This window comes from Callorhinus ursinus, unplaced genomic scaffold (assembly GCF_003265705.2).
Source record: "Callorhinus ursinus isolate GAN/ISIS: 27379988/994484 unplaced genomic scaffold, GSC_fseal_2.0 scaffold35, whole genome shotgun sequence".
Taxonomy (NCBI): Eukaryota; Metazoa; Chordata; class Mammalia; order Carnivora; family Otariidae; genus Callorhinus; species Callorhinus ursinus.
Window position 1 is genome coordinate 12,595,725 of NW_027397097.1, and position 14,805 is coordinate 12,610,529.

Below are 14,805 nucleotides of genomic sequence, written 5' to 3' on the forward strand. Positions count from 1 at the left end.
TTGGGCAAGTTCTTGTAGCACGGCGTAGGGATTCAGGTTCGCTTCGTATTTTCCTTCCGGGCGGAGATGTTTTCTTCAGTCATCACGGGTGATTTAATTCTGCCCCAGATCTGTATCACCTCGAACCTGATTGATAAAAAAAAAACCTTCCTGGCTCCTTATAGTTTGCACAGACTTATCATTAGTCTCTTTAATAGCCACTTTAAAAATATTAAAATAGTCTATGTGCTTGTTGTAAAATGTTAAAAACAGGGCAGTTTTTCCTTCCCGCACCAAATCCCAGTCTCCGGAGGAGGCTACTGGCAACGGTTTGGTATGCCTGTTACACACTGTGCGATGCATTTACAAACACGTATGTGTATTTCTCTGCATGTACAAATTCAGATGCTTTCGCGGAGTTTTGGTATCTCACCAGTCCTTAATTTTCCAAGAGACGTAATTAATTATAACAACCCATTCTCTTCATTTTTGCGGTGCTCACCTTGTACCGCTCTCAGCCCCCGGGGGGACTTTGGTACAGCGAGGCCAGCCCTCACAGTCACAGGCTGTGGGCTAGAGGACTAGCGGACACTTACCTTCCGTTAACGACCGCGGGCAGTCCCAGCCCTGTTGTTGCCTTATCACCCGGGGGCAGGCACTTCGCCGACCCCGCCGCCGTGACAGGAGCGTGTGTTGCTTTGTCCCGCTCCTAGGTCTTAAAGAGATTACCCAAGCCTCACCTTCTTTTGAGTCATTGCAAATTGATTTGTCTGCCTAGAAAACTTTGGTTTTTTTGATGGCTGTTTAAAATATTTTCTTACCCGGGGTGCCTGGGTGGCTCAGTTGGTTAAGCGACTGCCTTCGGCTCAGGTCATGATCCCAGGGTCCTGGGATCGAGCCCCACATCGGGCTCCCTGCTCGGCAGGAAGCCTGGTTCTCCCTCTCCCACTCCCCCCGCTTGTGTTCCCTCTCTCTCTGTCTCTCTCTCTCTGTCAATTAAATAAAATAAAATCTTTAAAAAAAAATAAAATAAAATAAAATATTTTCTTACCCTGAAGTGTGTTTTCAGCGTCAAGTTCGATTCCATGCTCTCCAGCACATCCTCCCTCAAAACTTTGCTCTCTACCAACAATGCGTAGGTTTTCAGGAGAACTGACTCGAGCGCCCTGTCGTCTGGGCCCCCCCCCCTTTTTTTTTTGCAGTCCTGCTTTAGGTTAATCAAATTTTTGTAAATGAGCAAATGTCACCGACCTCTAATGGTGCTGCAGGCCTGGCACTGCTTTTCTGCAAAAGCTTCTGAGTCTCAATTTCATCTTTAAAAAGGGGAAAACCTATCTCACGAGATTGTATTGATGTTAAATGAAATACTGCGTGGAAATACTGAGGTATTTTCTACCAATAGTATTCATGGTAGTATATTCCCCCTTCTACATATCTTTTCTTTTTCCTTCATTTTCTGTATTCGAGTTTAATAAACATTGTCAGTAGATAAATGTATAGAGCCCAGTGTTTCTCCAAGTAGAGGAATTTGTTTATTTGGGACTGTAAATATATAAAGTAGAAATGAAATGAACTTTCCATTCAGTGCTCATTGATTCTTCAAGAAATTCTGCCTCAATCTCCTGCCACCTTCTGGTCAGGACCTATGGTTACATTCAGCTGTACCTTTAAGACTTCCCCCCCCCCCCAAATAACAATCTGTAATAGTATAATTTCTCTCCAGGAAAAAATTTCTCAGGGTAGTTTCTTAGGGTAGTTTGACATATGTAATGCACTTAACTAGTTTTTGATAATAATAACTATTACTGTTTTGATAACAGTAACTTTTTATAGCCCAAGGGTGTGGGCAGGAACAGCTTGGGGAATACTCAGTCCAGGGGTGGGCTCTGCCCATGGCCCTGTGCCTTGTGCTATTCTTGGAGCCCTTGCATTCAGCTCTGTCCTGACCAGCTGGGTGCAGGGAGAATTATTCATAGATGACTAACATCCACTGAACATCCACTGTATTTCTAGCCCTCTCTTGCTCCTTTCCATGGCATTCATTAAGTGAATCTTCTGTGCGGGGTCCTGAGAATACCGTGCTGGATGAGAAATATTTGGGAACAGTGGTGGCAGGCACAGTGGGCAGAAGAAGGCTGTGTGAACACAGAGGAGGGAATGGAGGAACCAAGAAATGTGATTCCTAGCACTACAGGGCTTGCAACGAATCCAGAGGAGGCCTTTCTAACACTGCGTATGTCAGTTAGCAGTATATTGAGAAGTGCTAGGGTAAGATAAAAGCAGAAATAACTAGGCATTCTCTTTTGGGGATGTATTCGGGTAGAGACAGGACTGGTTGATTTCTCTAGGTGTCCCCTAGTCTGTGAGTCAGCACAGAATATGATGTACTGGTACTTCAGATTGGAAAATTTACTTACACAAAATCCCAAAAGAAATTTAATCCAGAGTTGAAAATATTAGTATGGTTAAACTTTTTCTTGTGGAACAGATAATGTAGAAAGATGAAATTGTGTCTAGTGTAGCTTTCTCATTTGGCCCTCTTTTCCTGTTTGTAGGAAGATGACTCTTCTTGTGAGTCAAGCAAAGAGAAGAGGCGAATTAAGAAAAAGGTGTCTTCTGGGGGAGTTTTTGTGAGAAGGTACTGATCAGTGAAATAACTTTAAATAAACTTGCTTGATTTTTCTCTTTTATTTTTAAATTGATAGAAATGTAAATCTATATAAATTCTCCTCAGAGTTAATCTTATATAGTATTTCAATTCTGAAGGCAGAAATATGTTATATAATATCAAAGGGATTGCTAAAATTACATGTACTCAGCTGGACTCCCCCTCCCCAAATACTTTTTATATATTTATGAGTAATTGATTTTGCAAGTATTCACACAAACTTTAAAATATAAGGTGGTACAGTCTAGTAATCAAAAGAAATGTAGACATTAAAAATTATCTTTTACTTATTAGAGAGTATCATTTTTAAACTTTTCAAATGACTTTTAAAAAAGCATCTGGACTCAGGAGATAATGCAAATAAGACGAGTAAATTTTAGAAAAGGGCAACCAAATATCTCAGGACTAAGTTTTATATAAAATAAAAATCTCTTGTAAAAAAAAAAACCTCATAATATGTTTGCTAAAAGTACTGATTTAAATAATGTTTTAGAATTCAGCCATTGTTCTGTCTTGCAAGCTTTATAAGAAAGCAATATAAAAATGGGGCTGACTGGACAGGATAATAAATACATGGCTTTGTTATTCTCTCTTCCCTCCCCCGCCTCCTGATGTTGCTGACCAAAAAAACCACCACAGCATTTCATTTCAATTCTGACTTCATGCCCTCCTTTCTAACTCTACCCACTTCCTCCTCCGTGTAGCCAATTTGTTACTGTCTTGGGGCAGTTGCCTAGATCTGCCGCACCCTGAAGATCTGATTGTTGGCTTTGGGCCTTGCTGGCCACAGCCTTCTCACCACACCCCCGACTGCCCACCCTCTGGACCCTGGCACGTACTTTCCGTGGATGCTTAAAGGCCATTCTGACACAGTATCATCGGGACCAGTTTGCCCTAACATGAGCGTATTTGCATGGGAGACCAGTTCAGGCTGGTCGGAGGTCTGTAAGCCAGTTTTAAAAAATGCCTCACCTATCCTTTTGATCATTGTTAGTTTCTCTATGGTTTGCAAGAGGCCTTCGATCTATAATAAAACATTTATTTGGTACGTACTATGTGTGAGACCTGTGCCGAGTCCTTTCCACATACTATCTTTTAATTCTCACCACAGCAGTAGGAGATAGGTGTATTTTACAGATGGGAATTAAGTAATTTGCCCAGAATCACACAGCCCTGTGAAGCCAGGATTCTCACCTCAGTGGGGAAAGTTCAGAGTCTGCATTCTTAACCACTACAGGAATTCCCGAACCCAGTTTCTCACCTTCTGGGACTAGACACAGCCTTCCTTCCAGGCTGGTGACCCTAAGGTGAATCCCTACTCTGTACATAGTTTGTTATTCTTGCTCCAGTTTTCTCAAGGCCACATCTCCAGTCTCTCTCTGTACCACTGAGGTAGGAAATAACTAGAAGAGTGTTGTCATAGAAGCGTGCACCCTTGAAGGAAGAGGTTCCCTGGTTGTCCCCCAGTACCTGTTCTCCCTTTTTTCCACAGTGTTAGGATTTGCCTGGGCTTGTGGCTGCTCAGGATAAAGGCTAACTTCCCAATCTCCTTTGCAGCTAAAACATCAAGTTGTGGCCAATAGAGTATGGACAAAAAATGGTGTGTATATAACCTCAGGGTCATGACCTTAAAGGGAAGGGGCTTGCCCACATCTTGCCCCTTTCTGCTTGTGGGATGTGGATATGGTGGTGAGTCATGGGACCTTGTGAATGAGGGCAACACCAGGGATGGTAGAACAGTAAGATAAAAAGGATCCTGCGCCTGGATACCATGGAGCCGACATACTAGCCTGGGAAAGCTTATACCTAGACTGTAGGTAAGAGAGAACTTAAACCTCTTTGTTCTTTAAACCATTATTATTTTGGGTATTATAGCTGCTGAATCAAAATTGTTAATACAATCCTGAAATTATATGTATTTAATCATAAATCACATATATGTATTATTCTGTTATGTGTGGTGTTTTCCAACACAACCAATTCTTGGATTTTCTGGACACCGTCTGGGTGTTCAACAATTCATTTCTGATACTAACTTCCCAGAGTTCGCGTCAGACCACAGGTTAAAAGCTCAGTCCCACAAGAATGTCGCCATTTCAGACACCCTTTTTCAAATCCCAGGTTGTCACTGGTACTTCTGACTAATCAGTGATACATCTGGGGGTTTCCTGAACCCCCTCCTCAGATTCCACAGTTGGTTGGAATGACTGACAGAGCTCAGAAGAAAAACACTTGAGTGTCACCAGTTTAATAGAAAGGATACATCTCAGCAACAGCCCACCGGAGACGCGTAAGACGAGGTGTGGAGTGAGAGGTGCATGGGGCTCCCATGACTTCCTTCTGTGTGCCGCCCTCCTAGCACCAATGTATTCAGTGCATTGACAAGTGGGAACTGAACTCAACCTTCAGCTCCTCTCCTGTCTTCGCCCTTTCCCAGAGGTTGAGTTGGGAGATCAGGGAGGCTGAAAAGTTCCAATCTATAATCATGCCTTGGTCTATTTGGCAACCAGTCCCCATTCTGGTTACAGAAGGGCTCCCAGCCACCTATCCCCTCAGCATGCAGAATACACTCTTACCATTCAGGAGATCTGGAGGATTTTAGGAGCTTTGTGCCAAGAAAACAGAAGCTTGTAATTACCCCTATCAAGAAAGTACAAGGTTTTTAGGAGAACAGGAATTGGGGACAAAGACCAAATATATATATATACACATTATGCCACATTATGTTAGTGAAACACAAAAACAGAAGTGAAAAAGACGTTAGAGAGATGTAAGTAGAAATGTTTTTTTCCCATGCCTTAGATTATTTGTCCATCTATCAAGATAGAGGCTCAACTTGTAGATGACTAGAATACCGAGTAAGAAAGAATTTAAAGACTGGAATTTAAAGACTGTGTGGCTTGTCTGCTGTATAGCCTTGGCAACCTCAGTTGTGTGAGTTACAACTGTGTGACCTTAACTTCATTTAGCTTGTTTTTTCAGCTGTAAAATAAGGATAATACCACCACTTTGAAAAAAAAAAAAAAGGTGAGTTGCTATATATTATTTAGCACAGTCCCCCTTGTATAGGCAGTGGTAGCTATTATTCAACAAAACAACAATAAGTTCAGCGTTGGTGACCATTGCTGTTTCCATTGCCTCATTTTTTTTTCTTCATATTAAAAAAATACTGCATACTTTTAAATATTCATGTATCGGAATTCTTAAAGATTGACGAAATGGGAATTATAAACTTTGTTTTTCAAATACGGTGAAGGGTTTTTACTGACTCTTGGCTAGTCCTTATATAACCCTGCTTGGTCTACTTAGTCACCAAATAGTTTACTGAATTTAAGTGACTCATAAAAAACAAACAAAAACCCAAAAAACCCTCTTCATTTTATGTAAATTTAAGATGGGTTCCTAAGAAGCAGGGATAAACTGGTTTTTGTGAATCAAAAAAATGAAGTATATGTAATAATCAGAGCTCAAGACATAGCAACTCGAAGATTTCATACCAAATGTCCTACAGTTGAACTAGGGCACACATTATTTTAAAGTTCAATGTTTTAATTCACTACTAAGAAACCCAATCTCCATATATGGTAAGTTGCCTTTAAAATCCAAACAACTTTGTTAAAACAAGATTTTATTTTCTATGAAAAGGTAACTGTGCAGTAGTTACCAGGGAAGCTGAATACAATTACAAGTATGTAGGCTTGGGAATAGTTTTTAAATTTGCAGCAGACATTACAAAATACATTATTCAAGCAAACACAAGAAAACTCTGGATCAGTTTCTATGAACTATGAAAAGGATAAAGACAAAAAGCCTCTATCTCAAATCAATCAGGTTTTGAATGACAGCTTTTCAACATAATAAAATAAAGACACATAAAAAACACAAACTCAAAGCACATCTTCCCATTTTAAAGTATTTTTTAGTCCATATGTACTCTGAATAACCTTGTATTGAGTATCTGCCACAACTTCCATGTTCAGAATAAATGCATCCTGGTGTAGTGTTCTAAGTCCACAGCAGCATAATATGGTAGCTCTACTATTTCCAGATTCTGTAAAATCCCAATGCTATTGCCAGGCAAGTAAACACTGAGGCTGTGAAAAGAAGATACCGTTTTATGGGTTTCACATTTGATATTATTTTGCAGAGACAGACACGATAATGTCATCTTCAAATTAAACGAAGAGCAAAAAACAAAGGAAGTCCAACCAGTTTTCTACCTTAGGTTTTTTATTCCCAGAAAATTACGCTAAGGATAAAGTATATCCTTTAGGGTAGGATAAATACCAATTCTTAAAAGCTTCCTATATTTTAAACCAGAACAAGGATAGTTTACAAATTATGTCAGTTAGAATCTATAAACAGTGCTTCAAGTCATTAACATTAGTATTAACAATGACTACTAAATAATTATGCAATCTAATTTTAGATCTTATTAAGTGGGAAAACCATCTTACCGGAATTAAAAAATGATGTAATAAAATGGACAGCCATATCATCCATGAGAAGAAAACTTTAATTGCCTTTTCAGTACATTTAAAAACAATTTCATGATTATAAAAAATTTGTACATGGAATTTTAATGAAGATCTTCTAAAAAATTGCAGGTAGAAGAAAAGGCTTTTAAAGTAGTTAATGTGCCACCTACTCTTTGCTAGATTCTGGACAGAAAACCTTTTTGTTCTCCTTTAAGAAATTAAATCTGGGTGAGGCTTTCAGGGACTCCCTAGTTTCTAGTTTGTTTAAATAGCCTTGACTTTTAAAATAGAGACCCAGAGATGAATGGCAAACTTTTATGACTAAAGATTCAAGAAACAGCCTTTCATAGTAAAGCTACTGTAATTTAAACATATAACTCTACACATTATCCCATTTGATCCTAATAACTAATTGAAATTTGGTTAATAACAAGGTCATTTCCTTTTTTTTTTCATTTCCTTAATTTTAAGAAATGGGATTAGGCCTAAGACACACAGGGAGGCTGGATATTTGAGGAAAAAGAGTAACACTTAAGTTTCTTGTCAGTTATACATTCTGGTCAATTATACATTCATCCATTGGATCCTATACTCTTTACCATGTTCCACAGCAGTGTGCTGAGCAATTATATACATTACCTTATTTAACCACAATTAAAACCATATAAGATTGGTGATCTTATCCCATTGCAGAGATAAGGCAACCAGCCCAAAGTTATAAATTGCTGGCAAGTGGTGGAACAGGGACTCAACATTATGTGTACCTGAGTCCAGAGTTACTGTTTAAAAACCATTCTGTTCATCTTACCTCTCGCCACTTGAAGGATTCAATCTGATTTGTCATTTCTTGAAGCCATACAGTGCTGTGTAGGCGAATATATTCTCTGCTAACCCAAACAGCTGATAAATTTTCTTAGACTACCAAATGAACACTTAATTTGTTGTGAGGAAGGAGGCATTTCATTCCTTTTTAGAATATACAACACAATGGTTATTGTATTGAAGTTTCTGTTCTGAGTGGTTACTATGTCTCACTGGTGTTATTTTGCTACCCAAATTGCTTTCACCTTTGTTATCTTCCGTGGCCTGTGAAGGACACATCCCTACATAGGATGCTCAGGTGAGCGTGTATCTGGTACCTCTTAAGTACTCTGTAATGTTAGCTTGTCTTCTTGTCTGTTTAGAACAGAATCTGCCGCATTAACTATATCGATCACCTGGAACGGCCATTATCTTAGAGTGCTTCTCTCCTTGGCAACAGTGATCTGGGTCAAAGGGTGGTGTTTGACTCAAAAATGGGCCATTCAGACGCCTTCCCAGGGCTGTTCTGAATTGGAAATAAGGAAAGGGGTAATTTTTCTTGGTTGGCGAAACTCGAATGATAGGAATCTGGACACTACTAGTAGCCATGTTTCCAATGGATTGGAGAAAGATGGCATAAGAGGATGAGGCAGATATTCAGAGACAAGATACAGAGTAAACTGTGATTCCAATTATCCCTGAGGTCAAGCTATACCTGTGCCCTTCCATAATTCAATATGTAAACTAATATATTTTCTTTTTATGCCTAAGCTAGTTCAAGCTGGATGTATGATCACTGAAAGTAAGAGTCTTGTATGTATGATAATGCTGGGAAACCAAATAACCAAACTGATTACAATTTATAATTTTGTAAGGGTTTCTTCTCTAAGGAAATCCAAGATCTTGAATGCTCGGGCTTTATTAGTATCTTTTTTCATTTTTCCCCCTCTGCTCTTGATTAAATTAGGTATGTGAATAAGTGAAATATTATTGTTTTATTGGCAACATCTCAGGTATTCTACACTCAGTGGATCCACTCATGACGTTACCTTTCCACAAAGATTACGGAATTTTAATTTCCTAAAAGGCTTAACAACAACAGCAGCAGTAACAGATTTGAAGGATAAGGTCGAAAAAAGAAAACGCCTTCAGAATGGCTGGTTGCAAATCCTCAGTGAAAAAAGGAAAAGGAAGGTAACTCAGAAAAAGTATTTTTGTAAACAATGACATGTTAATTTCTTTTGTCACTTCCACTAAGTCTATTCAAGTCTGCCTTACATTCAGCCACTACTGAAAGAAAGCTTTTTGGAGATCACCACCATCTTCAAACCGAGGGTAAAGGGACTTTAACTAAGATACCGATCTAGGTAAACACTCTTAGAGGAAGCTGAGTAGAATCGGAAGCTACTCCTAACCTAGGTTGCTCTGAGATCTATTTTGAAAGTGAGAATGAACACTGCAAACTGGGCTATTTTGTAATTTCCCCTGAGCATCAGCAGTGAACTGAAGATCTCTAGTTAGAGACTTTGCTAGAATAGTGGTTTTCAAAACTTACTTTAGCCTTAGAACTCTTTTTCAAATCAATCTTCAACAGAAGCTATTTTAAAAAGAGAAAATATTTTAAAAGATTCAAGGTGAAGAAAGTAAAGGAGGTATGTATCAGCTAAGGGCTGGGGGCTCCACCTTCACTCATAGAGGCTGCCCAGAAAACCACTGATGGTATAAATCAGCAGTTTTATTTTGGACAACAATTCAGTAACATAAACCATCTTAAATGTGCGTATCTTTTGGACCCCCAATTTTAGATGGTCCTAAACAATTATATAGAACTACTAGCATAAGGGCAAAAAGATATGTGTGTGTGTGCGCGCACATGTGCGTGTCACACACATGGCTGTTAGGTACAATATCGTTTATAATGAGAAATTGGGAGAATGTTTGCTAACAGGTTTGGAGAAATAAATTATGGCATTTTCATATAATGGAATACTTTCTAGTAAAAACATACATATACCTTGATAAGCAAAGATACTTAAAACATTTGGTTAAATTTGAAAAAGCTGTAGTCTGTACAATACAATCTAGTTATTTTTAATAATCTGCAATATTTATATACAGAAGAAAAGGCCTAGAAAGAGATATACTCTAATAGTAAAACACATTACTTTTTATAAAAAGAAAGAGAAAAGTACTACAAAAGTAGGGCACTCTTCTCACTCCTTCGGGCCCTGTAACTGTCAGTCACATGGTACTTGAAGAGCTCAGTATGTGACAATCTAATTTTTGGGTCTCTAATTGTACTCAACCGGATTCAAAGTAAAGGGTAATTTTCCCCCTATGCTTGCTATGGTTTTTGCCTCTGTTTTAGTGATTTTTCTCTGTAAGTCCTTATGGAAAAACATAGGAATAAAAGTAAAATTTTCATTTCTTTTATTCCATTGTGGAATAACCAATTTATCTTTGCATCACTTTGTACTTGTTTTTATATATTTCTTTGATATCCATATGCGTTTTCCTATTAGTAGGTTGCAGAGTCACCAGTTAAACTTCTATCTTAAACTTACTGCCTGTTAAACTTCTATTCTTCCAGCACTGCCAAATGATAAAGGAAATGTGTTTGTTCTAGCTCTTTTTCTTTTGTGCTCCATGGTTACCCTGGGAGATAGGAGCTAACAGGTCTCAATATCAAATGACAGCAATTACTTTCTCTGACAAACACAATGTTAAAACCACAGGCCCCATTAGGCCAAGCCCCCAAACTGGGGCTTAATATCTGATTGTAGTTTAAACCTTAGTGTGGTTTTAACCAGTCAGTCAGGAATTTTGTGGATCAGCGAGGAGTCTGCCACATGAGTCCTCTCCATCCCCCACAAGATGAAGTGATCTGCATAAAACTTCCTGCTCTTCCACTAAGGGAAAGTGACTGCTTGGAACAATCCTTTTGCTAATAACCTACTTGCCCAACTCTCCTTTTCACCTTCCATTTTTTTAAGTTTTATTTAAGTAATCTCTATACCCAATATGAGGCTCAAACTCATGACCCCAAGATCAAGAGTCACATGCTCTCTCAACTGAGCCAGCCAGCCAGGTGCCCCAAAACCTTACATTTTGTACAACTCCTGGGAGCTCCCCTCTACTGGCTAAATGAGACGCTGCCCAGTTCATGAATGATTTAATAAAGCCAATTAGATCTTCAAATTTACTAGGTTTGTTTTTTTAACAGATTTGGTGGCAACAGTGAGATCTGAAGCAAACATCTATTGGCTTTTGGGGACAATGAGAAACACAGGTATGGCACCCCGCAAATGCTGAGAGTTCACTTTCTTGTCATTTGAGGGCCCTTGGTAAGTCTCTCAGTTTCAGCTCTGCTTTTTGGGTTCAAGCCACCCATCTAATTGGCTTTCCAGTCCAGGGTTAATGAATCAGTCTAGACTAACAAGGCTCTAATGGACTTAGCCCTTGGTTCAGTCTACAATTCCACATTGGAATCCTTCCCCCTGTTACTGGGGTTTACTGGTTTAGTCCTTTCCTCATTTCTAGTCCATAGTCCCTGAAGGAAGTCTGCTTGAGTCCAGTTTGGGAACTGCTGGTGGTGTGCATGGCCTTCTCTTGGACAGTCTGCAGTGACATATTTTCGTTACTGCTGGTGTGTTGAGGTACATGTTTGTCTTGTTTTGTGTAAATAAAGGCCTTTAACTTTTCACCAGCAAAATAAGACACTGCATTGTTTCGACTCCCCTAAGTTTAAAGGATTTATACCAGGATGCTTTTCTGATTCAGGATTCACTCCTTTTGGCAAATCCCTATTTCCCTGTTTAGGGATAAATATATAAATGAGACTATGATTAAGAACTTCTCCTTAATTCTTAATTATAAAATTTGCTGCTAAAAAAAATAGCAGCCCAACAAAGATCCTTAGATTCTGTAGCCAAAGTTGTCCTTGATAATAGAATAGCTCTCGATTATTTTTTAGCTGAGCAAAGTGGTGTCTATGCTCTGGTGACCACCTACTATGCCTAGAGCAACTCTTCTGGGCAAGCTGAAACTCAGTTACGAAAGATGAAAAAACAGCTTGCTTGGCTTAAAAAGATGATTCCCTCCAGTCTCTGACTTGTTTGAATTTGACTGGTGCTAATGGACCTTCCTCCCCTCTCTATCCCCAGGATCTGTAACCCCTCTCCTTAGCTCAGGATGTCATGTAAGCTTCATGTTGCCTGTCGTTGGGATTTCATGTCTGTGGATTCCCCATGTCCATATGAAACTAAGTTTGATTTTCTCCTGTTAATGTGTCATGTCAATTTGATTCTTGATCCAGCAAGAAGAACCTTGAAGGGCAAGGACATTCTTTCTTCCTGACAGTTGGTATAAACAGCAGGATGCTTTAAACTCACTGGATACCACTCTCCCCCAGCATTGCTGCAGCAGAGAGATCCTTGGGAAATCTGACATATAGCCAGCAGAGGGTAAGATTTCTTATCACGTGTATCTCCTGGAAATCTCTGTGGAATCTGAGTCAAGAACAAGAGTGGTGGGAACCCTTTTTCTAAATGAAGATGAGCAGGAGAAAATATTTGTGGAACTAGTTCCTTGGGCTTAATGACTGTTGGTAAATTTAGTAGAGTACTCCTTGGTTATGGATCCAATTCATCCCAGGGACTTTGTTTTCCTGTGTCTTTTATGTCATTTGTCATATGTGAGGTAAAGGCTGTTGCTAAGGGACATCTTGGAGGCCAAAGCCACAAAATTGGTGGGCACAGGTTTGGCACTTAAAAGCCAGTAGAGTGCTTGGCACCTAGCTCAAAGACTCCCATGCTAAGATAAGTTGGTCCTGGACAGCTTAGATTGACACAGGTCACTTGCCAAGTTCCAGAAAACTTCTGTGCAACAAGGTAGACTGTAAAACACACAATCCATAGCATAAGCCTCCCAGGTATTAGTGTAGCTCCAAGAGACCCCAAGGCTTAGCTACAAGAAAAACTGGATGGTTTTTTTCCTTTTGTCTTATTCTAGGTCTTCAGAGCTTGGCTTTGTGACCATTGAGAATATTCTTTTTGGTCTCCACTCTCCAGAGGGTACACCTTGATGGCCAGTTGAATAGATGGGTTCTGACCCTGTCTAGCTATGCCCCTCTCAGCAGAGTTTCTTATGAGAGGTCCCAGGCCATAGGGAACTTTGTTGTTAGTGCTGGAAAGTCCCATTCCTAAGTAGCACCTGCCTGGTATCAAAGATTAGTGGTTTTGTGACAGGAGTCTCACATTTATGTGGGAGATCAGAGACACGGTTTTCATTGCATTATCCTTAATACCTGTGCAATGAAGGCCTTTGTTTCCTTAGATTAATTTTGGGAGTAAACTTTCGGATCACAGAAGCTACATTATCTCCACCCTTCTCTGGATGCCTCTTGTGGCTTTGGTTAAGCCATTAAAGGCTTATTGATTTGAGTTACTACTGATAGATCTTATTTGTCATTGCCTAGACAATGGATCCTTTAAATTGGCTATATATATATTTTTTAATCTTATTATGTTAATCACCATACATCATTAGTTTTTGATGTAATGTTCCATGATTCATTGTTTGCATAAAACACCCAGTGCTCCATTCACTACGTGCCCTCCTTAATACCCATCACCAGGCTAACCCATCCCCCCACTCCCTCCCCTCTAGAACCCTCAGTTTGCTTCTCGAGAGAGTCCATAGTCCTTCATGGTTTGTCTCCCCCTCCAATTTCCCCTCCTTTCATTTTTCCCTTCCTACTATCTTCTTTTTTTAACATATAATGTATTATTTGTTTCAGAGGTACAGGTTTAAAAATATCTATTTTATAGACAGCTCTCAATTGTATTAGTATAATGGCTAGCCTTAGGGACTCCCCTGACAAGATGAAATCAGACTTCAGACAAAAATCAATGTCCATATCCAACATAAATGCCCCTTCTTAAAATCCAGCCTCATCTGTTTTCATTTCCATTTACCTTCAGGATTCTCAGAGAACTCTGGCCTAATCTCTAGGTTAAAAGTATACAGGTTGCTCATATAAATGCTGAAAGCCAGAGAAGAAATGTTAACCAAAGCACCCAAGACTGGCAGTAGGCTCTCTTTGCTCCTATCTTCCAGGGCTCTGGAATCAGGCTCTGCCAGCTTTAGGCATTCCTATGCAATGTCCTTCAGAAGTAAATCCTAGACCACCTGCCACAAAAGAAATTGTGTTCCCTGGATAGCAGAAAATCTTTTAAAGTGTAAAGGCCTTTTACCTCTACTTTCAGACAATCCTACCAAATTTAGACTATTCACAGCCCCCCTTCGGAGAGGAACAATGACCAAAATTGCTCCTAGACCCTCCTACAAATGGTTTGTGAAATGCCAATACTCAGGGGCCAACAGAAAAGCCAAGGGTGAACTGTATACCCAGTAAAAAGGCTTTTGTTAAAGTGCTTCAGAAAGATTTTGCAAAGGCATAAAGTTTCTGATTAAAATTTTAGTTAAAAATCTGATTGATATAAAGCAAATTTAGTTAAAAAAACAGGCCAAGCCCCTGATATTCAGGCCATAATCCAATTTTGTGCGAATTAGTAACAACTGTCTTTGTCTTACAAATCTCTATAAAACCAGAAATGCAACCCTAGAAAAAAAATCAAAGCCCACCTATGCCTCTCACAATATCTATACATTTTATTTTTTTTTTAAAGATTTTATTTATTTATTTGAGAGAGAGAGAGATAATGAGAGATAGAAAGCACAAGAGGGAAGAAGGTCAGAGGGAGAAGCAGACTCCCTGCTGAGCAGGGAGCCCGATGCGGGACTCGATCCCGGGACTCCAGGATCATGACCTGAGCCGAAGGCAGTCGCTTAACCAATTGAGCCACCCAGGCGCCCTCT

At 39.5% G+C, this 14,805-nt stretch overlaps 2 protein-coding genes and 1 long non-coding RNA gene across 6 annotated transcripts in view; 2 read left to right on the forward strand and 1 right to left on the reverse strand.

The window, feature by feature from the left end:
* ANKRD42 (ankyrin repeat domain 42) overlaps positions 1–3,652 on the forward strand; it is an 89,381-nt gene extending 85,729 nt beyond the window's left edge. The window contains exons 11-12 of one of the 2 annotated variants that reach the window (XM_073879797.1): positions 2,535–2,617; positions 3,352–3,652. In XM_073879797.1, coding sequence (XP_073735898.1) covers positions 2,535–2,617; positions 3,352–3,400 — 132 coding nt within the window. In that variant the 3' untranslated portion in view covers positions 3,401–3,652. The remainder of the gene's footprint in view (positions 1–2,534; positions 2,618–3,351) is intronic. The other variant, XM_073879798.1, reaches the window with a different exon arrangement.
* A 2,606-nt stretch (positions 3,653–6,258) lies between these two features.
* CCDC90B (coiled-coil domain containing 90B) overlaps positions 6,259–14,805 on the reverse strand; it is a 37,214-nt gene continuing 28,667 nt past the window's right edge. For all 3 annotated transcript variants that reach the window (XM_073879799.1, XM_025894260.2, XM_073879800.1), the window contains exon 9: positions 6,259–6,741. Coding sequence is in view for 2 of the 3 variants with exons in the window: in XM_025894260.2 (XP_025750045.1) it covers positions 6,686–6,741 (56 nt within the window). In the remaining variant the exon portion in view is untranslated. The remainder of the gene's footprint in view (positions 6,742–14,805) is intronic.
* Positions 12,142–14,805, forward strand: part of LOC141370472 (uncharacterized) — a 24,379-nt gene continuing 21,715 nt past the window's right edge. Inside the window, exon 1 of the long non-coding RNA XR_012374524.1 lies at positions 12,142–12,389. This is a non-coding gene — a long non-coding RNA (uncharacterized lncRNA). The remainder of the gene's footprint in view (positions 12,390–14,805) is intronic.